The sequence below is a fragment of the Chrysemys picta genome, chromosome 25 (assembly GCF_011386835.1).
Source record: "Chrysemys picta bellii isolate R12L10 chromosome 25, ASM1138683v2, whole genome shotgun sequence".
In the NCBI taxonomy this organism is placed as follows: Eukaryota; Metazoa; Chordata; order Testudines; family Emydidae; genus Chrysemys; species Chrysemys picta.
The window spans coordinates 13,191,998-13,211,102 of NC_088815.1; the positions used below are offsets into that span (position 1 = coordinate 13,191,998).

Consider the following 19,105-nt stretch of genomic DNA (forward strand, 5'->3'; position numbering starts at 1 on the left):
AAGAGGTTTGCAAGTGCTCTGTCTTGAGGACAGTGAGTGGAGCAGGGAGACAGAGCCGGGGAATAGGGGGTGGGAGAGGGACTGGGGCATTGCAGAAGCAGTGGGCTATGGGGAGGATGGAGCATTCAGCCAGCAGGAGCTCCCAGGGAGACAACCTGAGCTACTTCCTAGAGGACCCAGGCACCGGGACGCTGTACAGGAGGGGCCAGCTCTTGGGAAAGGTACCTTTTTTGTTCTTGTTTCAAGCGGTTCTAGGAAGCCAATTCCCCCCAGGGCTGTCGGGGGCAGAATCTGACAGCAGCTGTGTGTGTGCATCTGATGGGGACAGTGCTACTTCTGCACTTCTCCAGCACCTGCCACCGGACGCTGGCGATGGATTAAACTCATCCAATCCCTCTTCCCTTCCCCCCGCGAGGTAGGTAAGTCATTGCGGTGTCCAGTTTAGATGGGGAAACTGAGGCACGGGGGGGAAGGGCGATTTGCCCAAGGTCATCTAATCAGTGACAGAGCTGGGCATAGAACCCAGGCGTCCTGATGCCTACCCCCCTTCCCCTGTTGGATCCACTAGACACCATGCCCTTCTGAGAGCTGGGATTAAAACCCAGCCCCTGCTGCTCTCACTAGACCCCAGCACTGAGTTGCAGCAGGCCACGGGCTGATTCAGGAGAATCTTTGCTGATTCTAGGGATCAGGATGTACCACGTTAGCCGAAGCCCATGGGGTGCACTCGCTGCAAAAGCAGCACAGATTAGCAGCGGGCTGCGCTCACAGCGGGGGGCTGCCAGACGTGCCCTCGCTCCTCTGAGGTTCTGGCAGCCGCTTACCAGGGAGAAGTTACAACTCATGAATGAGTCGTCGGGGGCTCTTCCCGGCTCCTCCTGGGTGCAAAGGGAACGCTTAGCTACCCGGTTCCTTACCCTCCCTAATACCCCGGGCCCGATCCTCCATCACTTACACCAGTGCAAACTGCGACCCAATCAGGGGCAGCTGTTTACATCTACTTTGCCCTGATGCCAGTGACCTGGGAATCCGGGGATCAAAGACGCTTGGCCCCAGACATCCTCCTGCAGCCAGCTCCCGACAAGTCTGCCAAGGGAAGCCCCGAGCACGTCAAGTTACCCTGGACGGAGCAGCCTCATGCGCTGGTTAGGGCCCTGCTCCAGGCTGTCGCTGCAGGTCCTGGGTACCGGAGGCTAGGATGGCTCAGGGCAGAGCGCTCAGCCCGGCTCAATGCCACTCCCCCACGGGTCCAGCCGGGGGCCCACTAGCCCACGCCCGGAGAGCGGGGCTTGCTCCCCACTGGTGCTACTGCAGTGCCCCACCCCAGACAAGGCCTCGGTCTCACAGCCCCTGTGATGGGGAAACTGAGGCACAGTGAGGGGTTAGCCATCCAGTGGTGCTGCAAATTTTTATAGTGGAGGTGCAAAAGGTGGAAACCATGTATTTGGGTTGTCACTATTACTTCAAGCCAGGGGGTGAGGCAGCCCCCCCCCAGCACCCCGAGTTCCTGCGCCTAGAGACCTGTCTGTCTCATTCCCCATCTCTGTTCATAGCGTAACATCCTGTGCTGACCTCACTGCTCTACCAGACAGTGGTGAGGCAGGAATTCAATCCGAGAGAGGTAGTCTGTGTTGTCACTGCGGGCTGGGGTGTAGCTGTTCCCAGGAGAGAGGCTGGTGGGGAAATTCTTGTTGCCAAGCAGAGGAGGGAAGAGTCCCTCGGCCCAGGTTAAGTAGCTTTGCATTCTGGCCTTGAACCTGGAGCCAAAAATCGAGGGCAAGCAGAGCCCGGTGGCGAATGGGCATTTTTGTTGTGGAAACTGCTCCTCTCTCCTTGGGGAAACTGAGGCACAGAGGCACAGCAACTCACCCGTCAGCTGCTGCTGCACCTGCAGGAGGGTGACTTTGTCTCTTTCAAGAGAGCTGCGCTGGCAGGCAGGAGCGGCCACGTCGGGCAGCATCTGCCACGCAAAGCTGCCCACAACACGTACTATCCCCGCCGGAAAGGCTGGTGCCTTGTGCAGCATGTGAGGCTCAGCATGGGCACTGCTGCCTAGTGGTTAGAGCCAGCAATGGGGACTCAGGGCCCCGGCACTGAGGGGAGCAGGCTTTAGGAGGTAAAGCAGGGTTTGGGACGTCCCAGCTCTGGGAGGCGAGCCTGGCCTAGGACTCCTGGGTTCTAGCCCTGCCATGGGACTTTGGACCGGGCACAGCTATTTTCCCTCTCTGCAAAACAAGGATCAGCCCCCTTAGGGTGAGCCTGAGCCCCTCAAATGGAAGGGCCAAGGGTCATCATTGGAGGCACCGTCAGGGTGGGAACGACCCTCCCCGGTTGCCCAACCCCCATGGCTTTGTCCCAGGGAAGCTCCCCCCGGTACAAGTCCCCACAGGGCCGGGGGAGCAGGATGCAGCCACAGGTTACCAGAATCCTCACGGCTCCTCCTTGCGCGCAGGGGGCTTTCGGACGGTGCTACAAGTTCACGGACACGTCCACCGGCAAAGTCTATGCCATCAAGATCGTCCCCCAGTCCCGCATCTCCCGGCTGGAGAGCAGGGGGAAGGTGAGCCAGGGGCTACTCCCTGGGGTGCAGGTGGGGAGGAAGCATCTAGCACTGGCCAGAGAGAGGAGGGGGCTGGCTAGGTGAGCCTTGAGGTCATGCCCCCCCCCTTCTTATCATCCCCCCAGAGGAGCAATTGGCTGCAGCTCGGCCCTGTTCTGCCTTGCCTGTGCTGGGGCAGACACCCATGAACTGCGGGGGAAGGTTAACCCTTTCCTTGCCAGCACCCGGGGCTCATCTATACCCCTCCCGCCGCCAAGCCCCATTCCCTTCTTTATAAGGGATTCCCATGCCCCTCACCCCATACCTCAATCTTGGGGGCAGGGGTGGGGGTTAAACCCCAGGGTAAACAAAGAAGTCCCCCTCCCACTGCAGACGCTCCACATTCCTCTTGTTCTCACCATCCCTTGTTCTCACCCCGGGGTGTCGCCCAGCCCCCCCGCTGAGACAGGGTCTCTGAGGATCACGGAGCAAACCACGGACCATGCACACATGAGCAGCAGCCTCAAATGTCAGTGCAGGGTGAGACCACTTCTCATTCCTACGCATAGGGACGCCCTTGCTCCTGACCACTGAAGATTGAGAGCGTTCGCTCTGGGGGCCCAGCCAATTCCCAGGTAACTGCAGGTAACTGCAACCTGGTCGGCTACATAATACATTCCCCCCTGCAGCTTCGGTCAGGATTTCCCCATCTGTCTCTATCGTGTGACTCGGCTGTTGCGGGACGGCGATCACATTCCACCGCAGAGCCAGCTGCATTTCAGTGGCAGAGGCGTGATTTCCCTTGCACACACTGTCTGCCAACGGCTTTGGCATCCCTTAGGCCCTCTTGCCCGAGAGACATGTCAGATCTCGTTAATGTCTCGGTCTTGCTGTCATTTTACCAGCTCATGTTGGCATCAACCAAAAACCATGAATGCTGTGAGGTAGCTGGGTTCTGACTCGAATGAAATGGGCAGTGGTGGGTGGGTAGGCACAGCTGCCACCTACAGGCTGCGATCTGAACGGCATAGCTGTGTTTCATAGGCCCTATACTGCTAGCAGCTCATGGGGTTTCTCCTATCGCTCCAGTAGCAGAACGATCTAAGTTCTATCCCTACTGCTGTCCCCATCTCCCTGCCAGCTGTGATACTCCTAGCTGGGCGCGAGGACCCAGGATGAGCAGTGGGCGTGTGTGTTTTCCACAGCGCTGTATGATTCTAGCTGACTCCAGCGCTTCGGGCTCGTGACTCGTTTCGCTCGCTATTTGTGTGCGTCTGCAATTCTCCTCCCGCAGGTCGAGAGGGAAATCGAGCTACACAGTCACCTGAGCCATCGGCACGTCGTGGGCTTCCACCGGCACTTTGCTGACCGGGACAACATCTACATGATCCTGGAGTACTGCAGCCACAAGGTGAGCCAAGGCTCTCCTCAGGGAAGGGAGCCAAGTCCTGATCAAAGAAATACCTAGACTCAGAACCTCCAGGGGGTTTGCACTCTTAACTTCTGCTGAAATCCAGGGAAGTTAGGAGCCTACACACATTTGGGGCCATAATAACTCGGGCGTCTCTCCTGAATCTTTTCCAATCCTCTGGGGTCTGCAAATCTGGCTTGAAAATACGAGACCAGCCTTTTTCTGGCTTGCAACACATCCCGAGAGGCCTGTTTGACTAGCATTGGGAGAGGCAGCCTGGTCTAGAGCAGAGAAGGTGCTGGGATTCTGGAGAGCTGGGTTCTGGTCCTTGTGATCTACTGTGTGTGACCTCAAGTGAGTCACTTTCCCCTTCTTCCCTCCCACTCTTTCGACTCAGAGTTCTTCGGGGTGGGGTCTCTCACTGCGTGCAAGGGCAGCACAGGGGCTCTGATCTCAGCCAGGGCTCAGGGGCGTTCCTATCATCCAAACTAATGGTTGTTAGTCCTTGGGCTGCTCTAAATGACACTGGGGCAGCGGAAGATGTCCTGGGAGCAGCAGAGAAATCACTCCAAACAGCTGATTGAAAGGGACAGATGTGTTTATTTTTCAGGGCTGGCTCTTTAGTTAACCAAGTGAAGGGTGGGGCAGCGACAAGCGGAGATGGGCTGGAAATGTGGAAGTCAGGCCCAGCTGTCGAGCGCCGGAGGGTCAGAGGAAGGGGGGATGGGTTTGACCCAAGCCCCTCTGCCCCCTCCCCCGATCCAATCTGTCCTCAAAGGCGGGGCGAGGGGTTACCAGCACTATGGACCGTGCCGCCGATAGGAGGCCTGTGTGCTGTGCTGGACCAGATCTGTCCCTGATCTGCTTTCCTCTGCCCATCCCCAGTCCCTTGCCCACATCCTGAAGGCCAGGAAAACTCTGACGGAGCCAGAGGTCCGATATTACCTGAGGCAGATCATTGCGGGGCTGCGCTACCTCCACCAGCAGGGCATCATCCACCGCGACCTCAAGCTGAGTATGTGGCACGGGCCGGCGGCAGCGAGCATGGGGCCGGCTGGAGCACAGGGTGACGCCGGGAGGAGGGGGGGATCCCCAAAGGGTGCAGGGGGAGAGACCTCGCCAGCGACGCATTGCCAGCTTACACATCGCCCTCTGATGCCGAGCACTGCCCATGGGAAAGCGGCTGGCAGAGGGAACCGGATTCCACCCCACTGCTCCAGAGTCCTCGCCTAATGAATGGACGTGCTAGGGGACTTGGCTGCAGGGGGGACAGGAGGGCAGTATTGCCTACTAGTTACAGCCAGGGCGTGGGAATCAGGACTCCTGGGTTCTATGCTTGGGAGGAGCAATGGGTTGGAGTGTGGGGAGGCCAGGGGAGGTCGGAACTCCTGGGTCTTCTTTACAACTCTGAGTCCTGTGGAGCAGGTTGCTGGGTGCCAGGACTCTGGTCTCAGCTCTGGGACGGTGGCCCTATAGGTTGGGGGAGCGGAGGGAAGGGGCTGGGAGTTGGGGCTCCTGGGTCCTCTCTCCAGCCATGAGAAGCGTTGAGCTGGTTCTGGAGTGCCAGCACTCCTGGGTTCTGGTCCTGGTTCTGGGATTGTGGTCCAGTAGGTGTGGGGAACAGTGGTGGCTGGGAGTCAGGACTCCTGGGTTCTTTTTCTAACTGTACTTAAGGCAGGTCACGTCCTTCTCCTTCCTCTCAGCTCCCCTGCTGTGCAGTGGGGAGAGGGGACTGAGCTCCCAGACGGCTCAGACCCTTGGACTGATTGATCTCTGCCCCACAGCAATGCAGCACCATCTTCCTGCGGCCCCTTTCAATCCCTTAAGCCCTGAGCAGCAATGAAGGAGTTAATCGCCCCTGTGCCCTTCACCTTGGCCTCTGAGACCCCCCCCCCCACCCGAAGGGGGCTGGGGGCTGGAGAGGGGTTATAAATACACCAGCAGCGCGTCTGGCCGTCTGGCTTGTTACGAGTAAATGCCACCAGCGTGACTTCATGCTTCTGAATGGGAGCCCGGGAGCCGGTTCTCCATGTAGGGGCTGCCCCGTGGAGGGGGAGATACGTGGGGACCCCCAGGGGCAGCCTCTCTCCCTGACGCGCACACAGCTGCCCCCTGCCAAGCAGCCTCTGGGCTGGGGAGGGCCTCCATCCTGCCTGTGATTTATTGCTCCCCTGGGGCACAAACAAAGCTGCCAGGGCTACTGAGGAGGCCCCATCCAGCGCAATGGGCTACTCCGGTCTCCACAGCTGTTTGAGCGGCTGTAGAGAAATATACCGGCACAGACAGCCCCGCCTACGCCCTGCTCTGGTGCTAAAATCCATGCTCCCTTCTCCCCTGCAGTGTGGGCTAGTGGCTAGAGCCTGGGAGCCAGGACACGGTTCCCAGCCCTGCTACTGGTTCCTTGTGTGAGCGGGAGCCAGCCTCAGTTTCCCCATCTGTAAAGGGGGTGACTCTGGCCCTGTGACTGGAAAGCTGCCCGGAGTGCGCTTAGCGGCTGACCTCTCTTAACCCCACAGGTAACTTCTTCCTCACGAAGAACATGCAGGTGAAGATCGGGGACCTGGGGCTGGCGACGAGAGACGAGCAGGCAGGCCGGAGACGGGGGTGAGCGCTGGCCCAGCACAGCCTGCAGCCCTCGCCGGGGCACTCCGTGGCTTCACCTCCCGTTCCTTTTCCTCCTACAGCGTGGTGTGTGGGACGCCCAACTACCTGGCCCCCGAGGTGATCGCCAAGAAGGGGCACTCCTTCCAGTCCGACATCTGGGCCCTGGGCTGCATCATGTGAGTGAGGTGCCAGGCAAATGCCTCCGAGAGGGGTGGGCAGGGCTGGGTCAGTGGGGAGGGAATGGGATACGGGGCACCAGCTCCGACCCGGCCCCAGGGTGGGCAACAGGCTGGTTCAGTGGGGTGGGGAATGGGACATGGGGGCCTTTCCCCTCTAGGGAATGCTGTGATTGGCTGCTTGTGCCCACCTTGGTGCACTGGGAAGGCTCTGATTGGCTGCCTTCCCTCGCCCCAGGTACACCGCTCTGACAGGCTGCTCCCCCTTCGAGATCACCCACAAGCAGGAGATGTACCAGTGCATCCGGGAGGGCCGGTACCCCATCCCCAACCACCTCTCGCCAGGCGCCAGGAAGCTGATCGGCTGCCTGCTGGCGCCCAGCCCCTCAGAGCGGCCCAGCCTGGAGGAGGTGTTGGAGCACGAGTTCTTCACCCAGGTCCGGGCGCTGCTGGGACGGGCGAGTCGCTCCCGGCGGGCACCCAACCTGAGTGGCGCTGCGACCCCGTGTGCCAGGTCGCTACGCTGCTTGGTAGAGCCGGGCCTGATTGCGGGTCATGCCCTTGCACCCCGTCTAGGCGCCCAGGGTGGGCGTGCCCCTGTGCTGCCCTGTCTTAGGAAGAATGCCACCGCCCCTCGCCCAAAGCCCCCGGAAGTGCCCTTAGCTCAGCTCCACAGAGCTGTGGCCGTGCCTGGTGCAAACAAACCAAACTGGATCCAGGCGTAGGCACTGGCAGTTCTTGTATCCAGCCCCCGACACGGAGCCCCAAATCCCTGGGCTGGTTACTCCAGCCCCTCTGGGTTCCTTCCACCACCCCTGGCATCTGTGGCCCCGTCTAGCCCTGGTCCCCGTATGAACTGTGGGGTCCTTGCCCTGCCCCCTCCACGGCACCAGCACATGGTACGGCCGGGAATGGAGTGACGTGGCTCTCGTTTCCCAGGGTTTCACTCCGGACAAGCTGCCATCCCGCGCCTGCCATTCAGTGCCCGTCTTCGCCCTGCCCAACCCGATTGGCAAGCTCCTGAAAAAGGCGGCCAAGGTGCTGTTCAGGGGGTTGCCGTGCCAGGAGCCCCGGGCAGGTGGGTCAAGCGGCCGCGTCCCCCCATGCTCTGGGCCGGGCTTGGCAGTACCCGTGTCACATCATGGCTCTGCTGTGTCTCCATCCAGGTAGCCCAGTGCCCGGCGAGGAGCTGGAGAAGCTGATGAGCCGATCCCAGCAGGCTCAGAACCTGCCCAGCCAGGAGCAGCACAGCGAGGTAGGAGGGATCCGCGGGCAGCAGGCGGGGAGGGACCTGGGGGGGTCTGTAGCCCGGCTCTCCCCTCTCTCACCCACTGTCTCCGTCTCCCTGCCAGGTGGAAAGAGGCAGTGTCCAGGCTGCGCCGTTCCCCGAGGCCCCCAGCATGTTCTCCATCCATCTGCTCATGACGGGAGCCCTCAGGCCCAGCCGTTCTGGTGCCAACTGTAAGTGGATGCTGGGGGCTGCGGGTGCCAGGCAGGCATCCTAGGGGGCACTGGAGCCCATTGGAGCAGAGTCCCAGAGGCAGGGGGGCGACTTTGATCCTTACAGCTCGGGAGGGGCGGGGCCGGCAGCCTGGGACAGACCTTGAAGCCACATTTCCCAGACCGGCCTCCAGCTGTGGGGCCTAGAATTTGGGAGGGTTCTTGGCTGGAGACATCCGGGGCCCAATCCCAGCTGGGAGCGGCATGTGCTGAGCCCCTGCTGGGGATCGGGCCCTGGGGGGGGGGCTCCCGTTGGGCCCCCAAACCAGACACCTCTCTTGGCCTCCACCTCCCTTGGCCAGGGGCTCGGAGCAGCCCCCAGTAGGGTCGCCGGGAGCCTGCTGGGCCGGGATTGCTGCAGTACGAGGCCCCCGCCTCCCTAGGGTTGTCGACTGTCTAACCGCATAAGGAGAAGGAGTTTGGGTGCAGGAGGGGGCTCAGGGCTGGGGCAGGGGGTTGGGGTGCAGGAGGGGTTGAGGGGTGTTGGCTCTGGTTGGGCGGCGCAGCAGGGCTAAGGCAAGCTCCCTGCCTGCCCCAGCCCCACGCCGCTCCCGGAAGTGGCCGGCATGACCACTGGGTGGGGCAGGGGTCTCCACGTGCTGCCCGCGCCCTGAGTGCCAACTCCGCAGCTGCGGGGGCGGAGCCTGCCACCCGGGACCCGCCCGAGGTAAGCGGGACCAGGGGGCTCCACGTGCTGCCCCCTCTGCACGCTGCTCCCGGAATCGGCCAGCACGTTGCTGCGGCCCTTGGGGGGGGCGGGGGGGAGGATGCTCTGCATACTGCTCCTCCCTGAGGGCATCGCCCCCACAGCTCCCATTGGCCGCAGTTCCCGGCCAATGGGAGCTGCGGAGCCACGCTCAGGACATGGGCAGCACGCGGAGACCCCTTCCCACCAGGGGCCATGGGGACGGGCCAACCGCTTTCGGCAGCGGCGCGGGGCCGGGGCAGACAGGGAACCTGCCTTCGCCCCGCTGCGACACCAAACTTCTAGCACCTAAAAATCTCCCGGTTTGGTTTCAGTAGCTTCGGGGAGATAGGGCCTGATTCTGGGAGACTCCTGGCGAAACCGGGAGAGTTGGCAACCCTACGCCTCCCCCTGGTGTGGCCCCCCTGGGTTCCCTCGCTGCTTCCTGTTGGGGCAACAGCTCCACTCATTGGGGGGGAGGCACTCAGGGCAAGAGAGCACATGAGACTGGCTGGGCAGAAATGAATCCAGCCATCTGCTGTGCTCACTCTGGGAAGCATTGACTAGCGGTTAGATGAGGATGGGAGATCAGAACCCCTGGGTTCTCTAGGAGAGTGGGGTGTAGTGGTTTGATGGAGGGGTGGAATCAGGACCTCTGGGTTCTCTCCCCAGCTCTGGCAGGGGAGTGGAGTGGAGTGATTTGATGGGGGGGGGGAGGACCAGAACTCCTGGGTTCTCTCCCCGGCTCTGGCAGGGGAGTGGGGTGTAGTGGTTTGATGGGGGGGATCAGAACTTCTGGGTTCTTTCCCCGGCTCTGGCAGGGGAGTGGGGTGTAGTGGTTTGATGGGGGGGGGGATCAGAACTCCTGGGTTCTCTCCCTGGCTGTGGCAGGGGAGTGGGGTGTAGTGGTTTGATGGCAGGGGGATCAGAACTCCTGGGTTCTCTCCCCGGCTCTGGGAGGGGAGTGGGGTGTAGTGGTTTGATGGGGGGGAAATTAGAACTCCTGGGTTCTCTCCCTGGCTCTGGGAGGGGAGTGGGGTGTAGTGGTTTGATGGGGGGGAAATCAGAACTCCTGGGTTCTCTCCCCGGCTCTGGCAGGGGAGTGGGGTGTAGTGGTTTGATGGGGGGGGCGATCAGAACTCCTGGGTTCTCTCCCCGGCTCTGGCAGGGAAGTGGGGTGTAGTGGTTTGATGGGGGGGAAATCAGAACTCCTGGGTTCTCTCCCTGGCTCTGGGAGGGGAGTGGGGTGTAGTGGTTTGATGGGGGGGAAATCAGAACTCCTGGGTTCTCTCCCCGGCTCTGGCAGGGGAGTGGGGTGTAGTGGTTTGATGGGGGGGGCGATCAGAACTCCTGGGTTCTCTCCCCGGCTCTGGCAGGGAAGTGGGGTGTAGTGGTTTGATGCGGGGGGGGGGGGGGGGACCAGAACTCCTGGGTTCTCTCCCCGGCTCTGGCAGGGGAGTGGAGTGTAGTGGTTTGATGCGGGGGGGGGGGGACCAGAACTCCTGGGTTCTCTCCCCGGCTCTGGCAGGGGAGTGGGGTGTAGTGGTGGGGGCTGGAAGGTGGGGGGCAGAGGGGTGACCCTGCCAGGGCTACAGCGGGTGCCATGAGTGGTGCCCTGATCCCGGCCCCGTCTCTGCAGCAGATGCAGGCTGGAGCGTGGCGAGCGCGGTGCAGTCAGTCACCAGGGTGCTGGGAAGCTGCCTGGAGAACATGCCTCTGGGTAAGAGGGACCCTGGCGCCGGAGACCCACAAAGCCCTGCACGCCCAGCTCCATCATCCCCTGGGCTTCCTCAGCCCGGGCACCAAGCCCCCCGTGCGCACCTGGCCGGATACGGGTGGGGTCTGGGCTGGGCTGGCTTGGACGCACCCTGGGTGCAGGCTCCAACTGGGCCACTGTCCAGCCCTTGGGCCGCGGGGCGGGGGCTGGGACTCCATGCTGGGGCGGTGGGATTGCCCCACAGGGCCTGGCAGTGCCAGGGGTCGGGCCAGGCCAGTGGGAAGCTGCTCAGGTTGCCTCCTGACCTCACCTGCTCTGTCAGGGCCTCTCCCCAGCTGGCCGGGCACCGGGGGCCTGTGGGGGCCTCTCTGCTGGGCCTCAGGCTCCCCTCTTTCACCTTGCAGCCGAGCACAACCCTGTGCAGCGCCTGGCACCGCCCGTCCTCTGGGTCACCAGGTGGGTGGATTATTCCAACAAGTACGGCTTCGGCTACCTGCTCTCGGACGGCTCCACGGGTGCCCTGCTGGCCGACGGCACCCACCTAGCCCTGTGCCCGCAGTCACTGTAGGTATCCCCCGGGCAACGGCCTGGCCCTCTGCCCCCTCCCCTGGGCACCCACCTACCCTTCTGCCCCCTCCCCCGGGCACCTGCCTTGCCTTATGCCCCTTGCCCCCACCTGAGAATCCACCTGGCCCTCTACCTTCCCAGCACCCACCTCAGCATCTGCCCTGCCACCCCTGGAGCCCTCTGCACAGTCACCCCCTCTCAGACACCCATCACCCCCTCTACCCCCTCCCCCCTAACCCTCTGCTCAGTCCCCCTGACACCCACCTCGCCTGGTACCTGCCCTGGCGGGTCTCTGGGTACCTGGGACACCTGCTTCCCCCTCTCCCGGGGTTTGCCTGGCGCCCTCCCAGCCCCCGGGCTGCTGCTCCAGCCTCACGGCTTTTTGGTGCTTCCTTCCAGGCGTGTCTGCTACTGCCCGGGGTGCGGGGAGGCCGTGTCCTTCCCCCGGAGCGACGTGCCCACCTCCCTGGCCACGAAGATGGGCGTCCTGCACTTCTTCTCCCAGTACATGCAGCAGAAGCTGCTGGAGGTGAGGTCCCGGGGCCGGGGAGACCCTGGGGCTGGGCGGGGCGGGAGAATCACTGGGCCGGGAGTGCAGGATATGCCAGTGGTGGCTGGGGGAGGCCCCAGGGTGCAGTGCCATGGGGGGGCCCATCCACGTGCCCTGCCTGTGCTGCCCCTGCTCGCAGGGGAGGGGCCCAGCCGTGGCTACGGCAGCGGACCCAGGGGCTGAGCCCCAGGTGAATTTCCCATCCCCTCTGGGCTGTGCCCGCGTGGAGGGCTATAAGGGGGAGCCGCACTTGGTGCCCCCCCGGCCCAGCCAGCTGCCTGACGCTGCTCCTGCTGGCAGGGGGGGAACGAGCCGGCGGGTCCCAGCAGCTCCACGGACGCCCCCTGTCTCCTGTGCTGCGCCAAGTCGGACCGGGCACTGCTGATGCTCTTCAGCAACGGGACGCTGCAGGTAACCCACCCCCCGGCGCAGCCTTGAGCCGCTCCTCCTGTCCCCCCTCTAGCCTCTCCTCGCCCGGTGCCCCCCCGAACTCTCCCCACATCCTCCCGCCCCATAGCTGCTCTCCCAAGCCTCTCCTCGCCCGGTGCCCCCCCCCGAACTCTCCCCACATCCTTCCGCCCCATAGCTGCTCTCCCCTCTCCCAAGCCTCTCCTCCCCCAGTGCCCCCCCAGAGCCTCTCCCCCATCCTCCCGCCCCATGGCTGCTCTCCCAAGCCTCTCCTCGCCCGGTGCCCCCCCCGAACTCTCCCCACATCCTCCCGCCCCATAGCTGCTCCCCCCTCTTCTGAGCCTCTCCCCACATCCTCCCGCCTCATAGCTGCTGTCCCCTCTCCCAAGCCTCTCCTCCCCCAGTGCCCCCCCTGAACTCTCCCCACATCCTTCCGCCCCATAGCTGCTCCCCCCTCTCCTGAGCCTCTCCTCCCCCAGTGCCCCCCCCAGAGCCTCTCCCCACATCCTCCTGCCCCATGGCCACTGCCCCCTCTCCCGAGTCTCTCCCCCATCCTCCTGCCCCATAGCTGGTGCCCCCTCTCCTGAGCCTCTCCTCGCCCGCTGCCCCACCGAGCCTCTCCCCCATCCTCCTGCCCCATGGCCGCTCCCCCCTCTCCTGAGCCTCTCCTCACCCGGTGCCCCCCCGAGCCTCTCCCCACATCCTCCTGCCACATGGCTGCTGCCCCCTCTCCCGAGCCTCTCCTCGCTCGGTGTCCCCCCGGAGCCTCTCCCCCATCCTCCTGCCCCATGGCTGCTCCCCCCTCTCCCGAGCCTCTCCCGTCTCCGTCCTCCCCACCTCTCTCTGCAGACCTAGGTTGCACTGGTTTATCTGGTGTCACAAGTGAAATGAGTTTGAGGGCCTCAGCCGCGTTCCACCCTCCCCATGGGCTGCAGCACAGCCTGGCCGGGGTGACAGGCCCGGGGCTGGGATAGTGGGGAAAGTGGGGCCTCAGTAGGGCTGTGGTCTGTGACCCCCCCCCCCCCACTACCCACACTGCCCCGAGGCCCTGTCCTGGCAGCAGGGCCGGACAGTGGGGGCTGGAAACCCCTTGTGAAAGGGGGGCGTAGGTGCAAGGGCAGCTGGGGGCTGGCAGTCGGGGGTCAGAACTAGAGGGCAAGGGGGAGGGGGTGGAGCAGGAGTCCCCACCCCGCAGCCGGAGCCCCCTAAGTCCATGGGGGCTGGTCCCATTGTCTGATCCCAGCAGCGAGGGCCACCAGCTGGGCTCCCTGGCCCTCCCCAATGTGTGCAGGGTGGGGTGGGGGGGTTATTAACCCTCTCCTGGCCCAGGGTCTGTGGGACGCTGCGTCACTTCCCCTCCCCTCTCTGCCCCGCAGGTCAATTTCTATCACGACCACACCAAGCTGGTGCTGGGCTGCCCAGGTGATGGGCACCTCCTGACCTTCATCGACGAGCAGCGCGTCAGTGCCACCTTCCCGCTGGGCGCCCTGGCCGCGGAGGGCTGTGCCCCGGCCCTGAGGGAGCGCCTGCAGTACGCCCTCGACATGGCCCACTGCCTGTAGCTGCCTCCGCTGCCGCCCCCGGGAGCCGGACCCGCTGCCCAGCGCCAGGCCTGGCATGGACACGGACACAGGGCAGCTGAGGTGATGTGGCGGCCCGGGGCAGGCCCATTAGGGGCTCTTATGGGACCCCATTTGACGATCAAACTCTGCTCCCCGGCTGGAGGGGTGCTGTGAAGACATGAGCCCTTTCCGCTCTGCCCCTCGCTCCCCCTGGAAGCAGCGGGGCCTGGAGGTGCCCGTTTGCCCAGTGCCAACGCCGGCCCAGCAGCTTCACCCACTGGCGTCCCCTCAGGATGGGATTTGGGGCGCAGCAAACAGGCCTTGGCCTTCAGGGGTGGCTCCCACAGGGGAGCTGGAGCAGCGGGCGCGGCTGGGGGGCCAGGCTGCCCCGAATGCCTGGGGCCGGCGGCCAGGCAAACTGGGGAGTTGCTGCAGGCTCTGGGGCTGGAGCTGGGCCGGGCCAGGCCTGACTGCTCTGCGCTGGCGGAGGGTGGGGAAGGGGTCTGCTGGGCCAGGATCCCACCCAGACTGGAGCCGGGATGGGAAGGGGGCACTGAAAGCCAAGGTTATGTGATGGAGGGAGGCGCTCTGAGGAGGCAAGAGAACCCAAGTGTGGGAGGGTACAGAGGGGGAGGGAGCCGGCTGGAGGGGGAGTGGAGGAAGGTGAAGGAGCTGGGGGGAGGTGACTGGGGGTCAGGGGCGTCTAGTTGGTTCTGGGCTCCGTTGAGTCTAAACTCCTCACCCTGCCCAAAGAGGTGGCCAGGCCCGGCCCGGCCCAGTGGTTCTGGCCACACCCTGGGTTGGGGGTGAGGGGGGTCGCAGATGCCAGCTGGTGCTGAGGTTGGGGGGAGCAGGCGAAGAGAGGGGCTGGTCACGTGCACGTACCCCAGCCCTGAGGGGTGCACAGACCACCCGGGAAAGCGTGGAGGGGCATGGCAAAGCAGGATGTGAATGTGGGGGGCTGCAGATAGGGAGCGAGGGAGATGGGCAGAGCTGCGAGGCCCCGGAGAGGCCTGGGCTGGGAGAGCAGGACCAGACGGTCGCTAGCTGCAGCCTGTCGGCAGCGCAGGGGCTGGGCTGGGGTAAGTCCTAGAAATACGGTTCCGAATTAAACTCCTGTGGCCGCGGATTAGCAGCGTCTGATTCTGAGGGCTCTGGGGCTGTGACACGGGGCTCCGGCCTTCAAGGGGGCTCTGCAAACCTGCCTTGGATGTATCAGTAGCCTGGCGGATAGAGCACTTGGCTGGGATGCCGGCGCCCTTGGTGCTATTCCTGGCTCTGCTCCGTGCCTCAGTTTCCCTCTCTGTAAAATGGTATCATGCCGCTGTCCTCCGTTAAACAGCACTTTGACCTACCGAGAAAAAGTCCTAGGTCAGAGCCAGGGGTGATTATTAGTGACCCAGACGCAGACCCCGGCTGGTGCCCAGGACGTGGCTGGAGTTGGCACGGCCTCTGCCTGGTTTCGAGCTGACCAGCTGCCCTGTCGCCCGGCCCACTAGCCAGGGGCACTAAGCGGCTACCTTTGCCATGGACTGAAAGGGCCAGAGCCTTAGTCTGTTCTCCCTTCCCACGCCTGGTTTCCATTCAGGGCCGGCCTAGTGCACGTGGCACTGAGCTGAGCCTGCGCTGGGGTAGGAGGCATCCAGCCCTGTTCAGCGCTGCCTTTCCCCTGTAAAGGGATGGCGGGGAATCCCCCCCACAGCACCTTGCAGGCTGCAGTGAAACGGACCCAGGTGCCCTGGAGGGCTCTCACAAACCCACCCACAAGTGGATCACAGAGCAGCCAGACGAGCGGGCACCAGCTGGGAGCAAGGCCCTGGCAGCACATCAGGGGCCTGAGGGGCAGGACGCTGCCCGACTGGGCGGGAGAGAGGGCAGCCGAGTGGCGCCGCCCCAGCCTGCCTGGCTGGTCTTGTTCCTTGAGTGGGGCTGGGGTTGTCACTTCCTCCACTGCCCCTGCCCCGATCCAATAGCCTGGGCTGTACCCGAGCGTGAGTCTCCGCCGGCTGCTTCGCTGTGGCCCTGCGTCAGCCGCCGGGAGTGACATGAATTGCAGGGGGCAGCACTGAGCAGAGCCCAGGGGGGGCCCAGAGAGCCTGGCTCATGGAGGTGCCAGGCACAGGGGTATGTGTGCGTGTGTTTGTCCACGTGTGTGCCCTTACGCATGTGGGTACATGCATGCGTCTGGGTGTGCACTTACCCGGGTGAGTCCATGCGTCTGTGTCTGCCTGTCCTCGCACACCCCTGGGTACACGCACACGTCTGTCTCGGTGCGGCCTTGCTCACACGCGTCCACGCTCATGTGTGTGTTTTGGCTAACGTGCTTAGCGGAGAAACAACAGGAAATGCCAGCTCTGGCGATAGGGGCTCGCGCTAAGCAGGGCAAAGGCCTCTCGCTCTCCCGTAGCCAGCTGGGGTCAGAGGTTGTAACAACAGGCAGCTGCTGATTCCGAAGGGCCCTGGCCCGGCAGAGCCGTGACTAACCAGCCCCAAGGACCCGTGGCATTGGCTTTCGGCCGGGAGGAAGAGGAGAGCACGTGTTGGGTGTGCAGCCGGCTGGCGGGAAAGGCGGTGGTGTGCAGTGGTTACCGCCCGGGCGCTTGGCATACTGGCCACTGGCATACTGGGTCGGAGCTGAATGAGCTAACGCTGCTGGCGGTGGCTGGGCAGGGTGGGTGCCCATAGCCCTGGCCCTATAGGGAGCTGTTCTGTGTCTGACCCCCCAACGGCCGGCCCTTGCCAAGAATGCAGGGCCCGGCTCACATGCCCCGTGTTCGGAGATTAGCCCCTTGAGTGCGACAAGGTCCCAGTGACGAGCCTATCGGGCCCTTTCAGCCGTACACGGTGGAGGAATGTGCCCTGCTCCCCCCGCAGAGCCCCCACTTGGGAACGAGCCCCTGCGAGAATGGGCCAAGGACCACGGGGCCAGCGCTGCAGCAAGTCCCATGTCATGGCTTTCCCAGCCCTGCCAAGCCCTTCCCCCTCCCACGGGTCCTAGCTGGGTGCTTCATGCCCTGGGTCCGGCGCCCGCAGCACTCCATGCCCCCTGCATGACAGCCCTGCCCATGGAGAGGCGCCAGGAGCAGGGAGGTGGGTGGTTCACATGCCAGAGCCCAGACCCAGGGTCCTGCCCCCTCCCCCGCTTCCTTCTCCTGGGACAATCTCTTCCCCTTGCTGTGCCTCCATTTCCCTACAGGCCCCGGCCTGTCCCATCCCCCCCTGGGCAGGACCAGCTGGAGAAATCGAGGGGGAGCCTGGGTGCTGGGAGACAGGTAGCCTGCTCGTACCCCCCCTGCAGTGAAGCCTGGCCGAGCACCCTGGCTGCCTGGCAGGGCTCATTCGGGCTCTGCTATTTAAATTGCAGCCATGTATTAAAAGACCAGACAGGACAAATCAGGCTGGGACTGGGGCTGGCTCCCCCCCTCACCCCCCCCAAGCACTAGGGATCCCTTCTGCCCCGCCAGAGAGTGGGTGTGCGCATGGGTTAGCATTCACCCCCATGCCACGCCCTCACGCGGGGGCAAATGCTCATGGGGTAGCACCCAACCTTCCTCATCAGAATCGGGCCCCTGCGGTGCTGGGCACCACCCAGAGAGGAAGACGCAGTCCCTGCCCCAGACAGCTCATGGGCTGGCAGGCTGCATGGTGCAGGGAGCGCGGCACTGCCGGGGTCATGTTCATGGATGTGCCACGGGAGTGCTGCTGCGGGGCCGGGCTCTTTCACCACCAGGGCAAGCGGGGGGCATGACTTAGAACAGCCAGACCCCAACCCCCCCAGCTGAAAACACCCAGCAGACAAAGCTGCCCCCCGGGGGTGGCATAAGGGCTGCAGGCAGGTAGGAGGCTGGCAAACAGCATGCCTGGCACAGGTGGGCCCTGGGGAGATGAAGGCCACATTGCGCTAGGGGCTGTACGAGGGCCAGATTCGCCGCAGGAGGGAGAGTCTCCACTGAGCAGCTACATCTGCCTTGGTTTCTTCTTCTGGGTTCTAGCAAGTGCCAGAGGAACCGGCTGCAAGAGCGTCCCAGGCGATCCGAGCGGGCCTACGAGGGCAGGCTGCCTCCAGCTCTAGGCGCTGCCCCTCCTCCGCTTGGCACGGCCTGCCTGACACTCAGCCCCGCCAGGGTTAAGAACGAGGCCCAGGCGCACCAGCTGGGGTTGCAGGGAAGACCCGGATGGGGCCGTCAGGAGGTCCGAATAGCAGAGCCGGCTCCAGCTCCCGGGGGGGTAGAAGGGGGGTTCTTTGGCTGATTTCACTGGAGCCTCTGCTCCAGCCCCTGGCCTGAACACAATGCCCGGGCGCCTGCCAAGCACGCAGAGCTGTTTGTAAAGCGATAGGCTGCCCTGGGGGAGTTGGTTCGGGGGGGTGGGGGAGTGGGAGCAGAGGAATGCAAATGTCAGCGATGGCCAAAGTTCTCCTGCCCACGGCCCCGGCTCCACCCGCCTTATTTCGGGTCGGAGAAGCCCAGACGGCGGCGAGCTCTAGAATCCATCACGTCTAGCCCCGGCTGGCCAGGGAAGGCCCATTCCCACTACGGCTGTGGCAGGCCTCGTCGCCTTGTGGTCCCGACTCCCAGCTGGGAAGGGAAAACCTGATCCTCTCCCCCCCAGCAGCCACCCTCCTAAACTGCTCCAAAAATAGAGCCCACCACAGCCCCCGAGCCCTGAAGACAAAAGGACATGCCCAAAGCCCAGACGGGTCTGCATGGGAACAGCCGCAGACCAGTCCTGCTGCATGGGGCAGAAAGCGGCTGCACGCTGCCCCCTGCGGAGGAGAAGTGCTTTCTGCAGCCCCAGACATCCATGCTCAAAGCCCCTGTGAGCTCAGCACCGTGCGACGTGCTGCAGCGGGGAATGGCAGCGCGGGGAGAGGTGTAGCCATGAGACACCTCTTAGGACGTGGGTTATGAAATAAAACACATTGTTCAGTGTCCGATTGTTCAGAGCGCTGCAGGGCAGGGCCCGGCTCTTTATTCTGGGTTGGTACAGCACCTAGCACAGTGGAGTCCTGGCACATGACTGGGGCTGCTAGGAGCAACTGCAACGCACAGGATAACCATCACCCCTGTAATTTAAGGAGGTATAAGGGTGGAAAGAGGGAGGAAGGCTGGTGAGTGCTAACTTAGGACGCGGAAGTCCCAGGTTCGATTCCTGCCACAGTCTCCCTGTGACTCGGGGCAAGTCACTTAATCTCTCTCTGCCTCAATGCTCCCATCTGCACAATGGGTAGAACAGCCCAGCCACGCTGTGATGATAAATTCATTAGAGATGCTGAGGTTTGCTCTCACCGAAGACAGGAGTCCTGCTGAAGCCCCCCAGAAGCTTTTCCCTTCTCTTTCCCCAACATTCTCAAGACGAGGGGTGAGCAGAGACCGAGTGACATCAG

General features: G+C 63.5%; 1 protein-coding gene across 7 annotated transcripts; it reads left to right on the forward strand.

Annotated features, from left to right (window-relative positions):
• Positions 1 to 19: 19 nt before the first annotated feature.
• On the forward strand, positions 20 to 19,105 carry PLK5 (polo like kinase 5 (inactive)). 7 transcript variants are annotated; one of them, XM_065578500.1, is made up of 15 exons: positions 20 to 221; positions 2,453 to 2,560; positions 3,834 to 3,950; positions 4,836 to 4,965; positions 6,467 to 6,554; positions 6,635 to 6,730; positions 6,969 to 7,167; positions 7,670 to 7,808; positions 7,897 to 7,985; positions 8,083 to 8,191; positions 10,555 to 10,635; positions 11,037 to 11,088; positions 11,599 to 11,728; positions 12,050 to 12,160; positions 13,534 to 19,105. In XM_065578500.1, the coding sequence occupies exons 1-15, from the start codon at positions 108 to 110 to the stop codon at positions 13,717 to 13,719; spliced, it is 1,749 nt and encodes a 582-aa protein (XP_065434572.1). In that variant the 5' UTR covers positions 20 to 107; the 3' UTR covers positions 13,720 to 19,105. The 7 variants fall into 7 exon arrangements, with proteins under 7 accessions (XP_065434572.1, XP_008169748.1, XP_042717861.1 ...); XM_008171526.4 differs by having other exon boundaries at positions 10,558 to 10,635; positions 11,037 to 11,196; XM_005278914.4 differs by having other exon boundaries at positions 21 to 221; positions 11,037 to 11,196.

Coding starts and splice junctions, on each gene's coding strand:
- PLK5 (XM_005278914.4), top strand. CDS start 108: ATGGGGAGGATGGAGCATTCAGCCAGCAGGAGCTCCCAGGGAGACAAC. Junction 7,809..7,896: donor GTGCCAGGAGCCCCGGGCAG/GTGGGTCAAGCG, acceptor GTCTCCATCCAG/GTAGCCCAGTGCCCGGCGAG. Junction 12,161..13,533: donor TCAGCAACGGGACGCTGCAG/GTAACCCACCCC, acceptor TCTGCCCCGCAG/GTCAATTTCTATCACGACCA.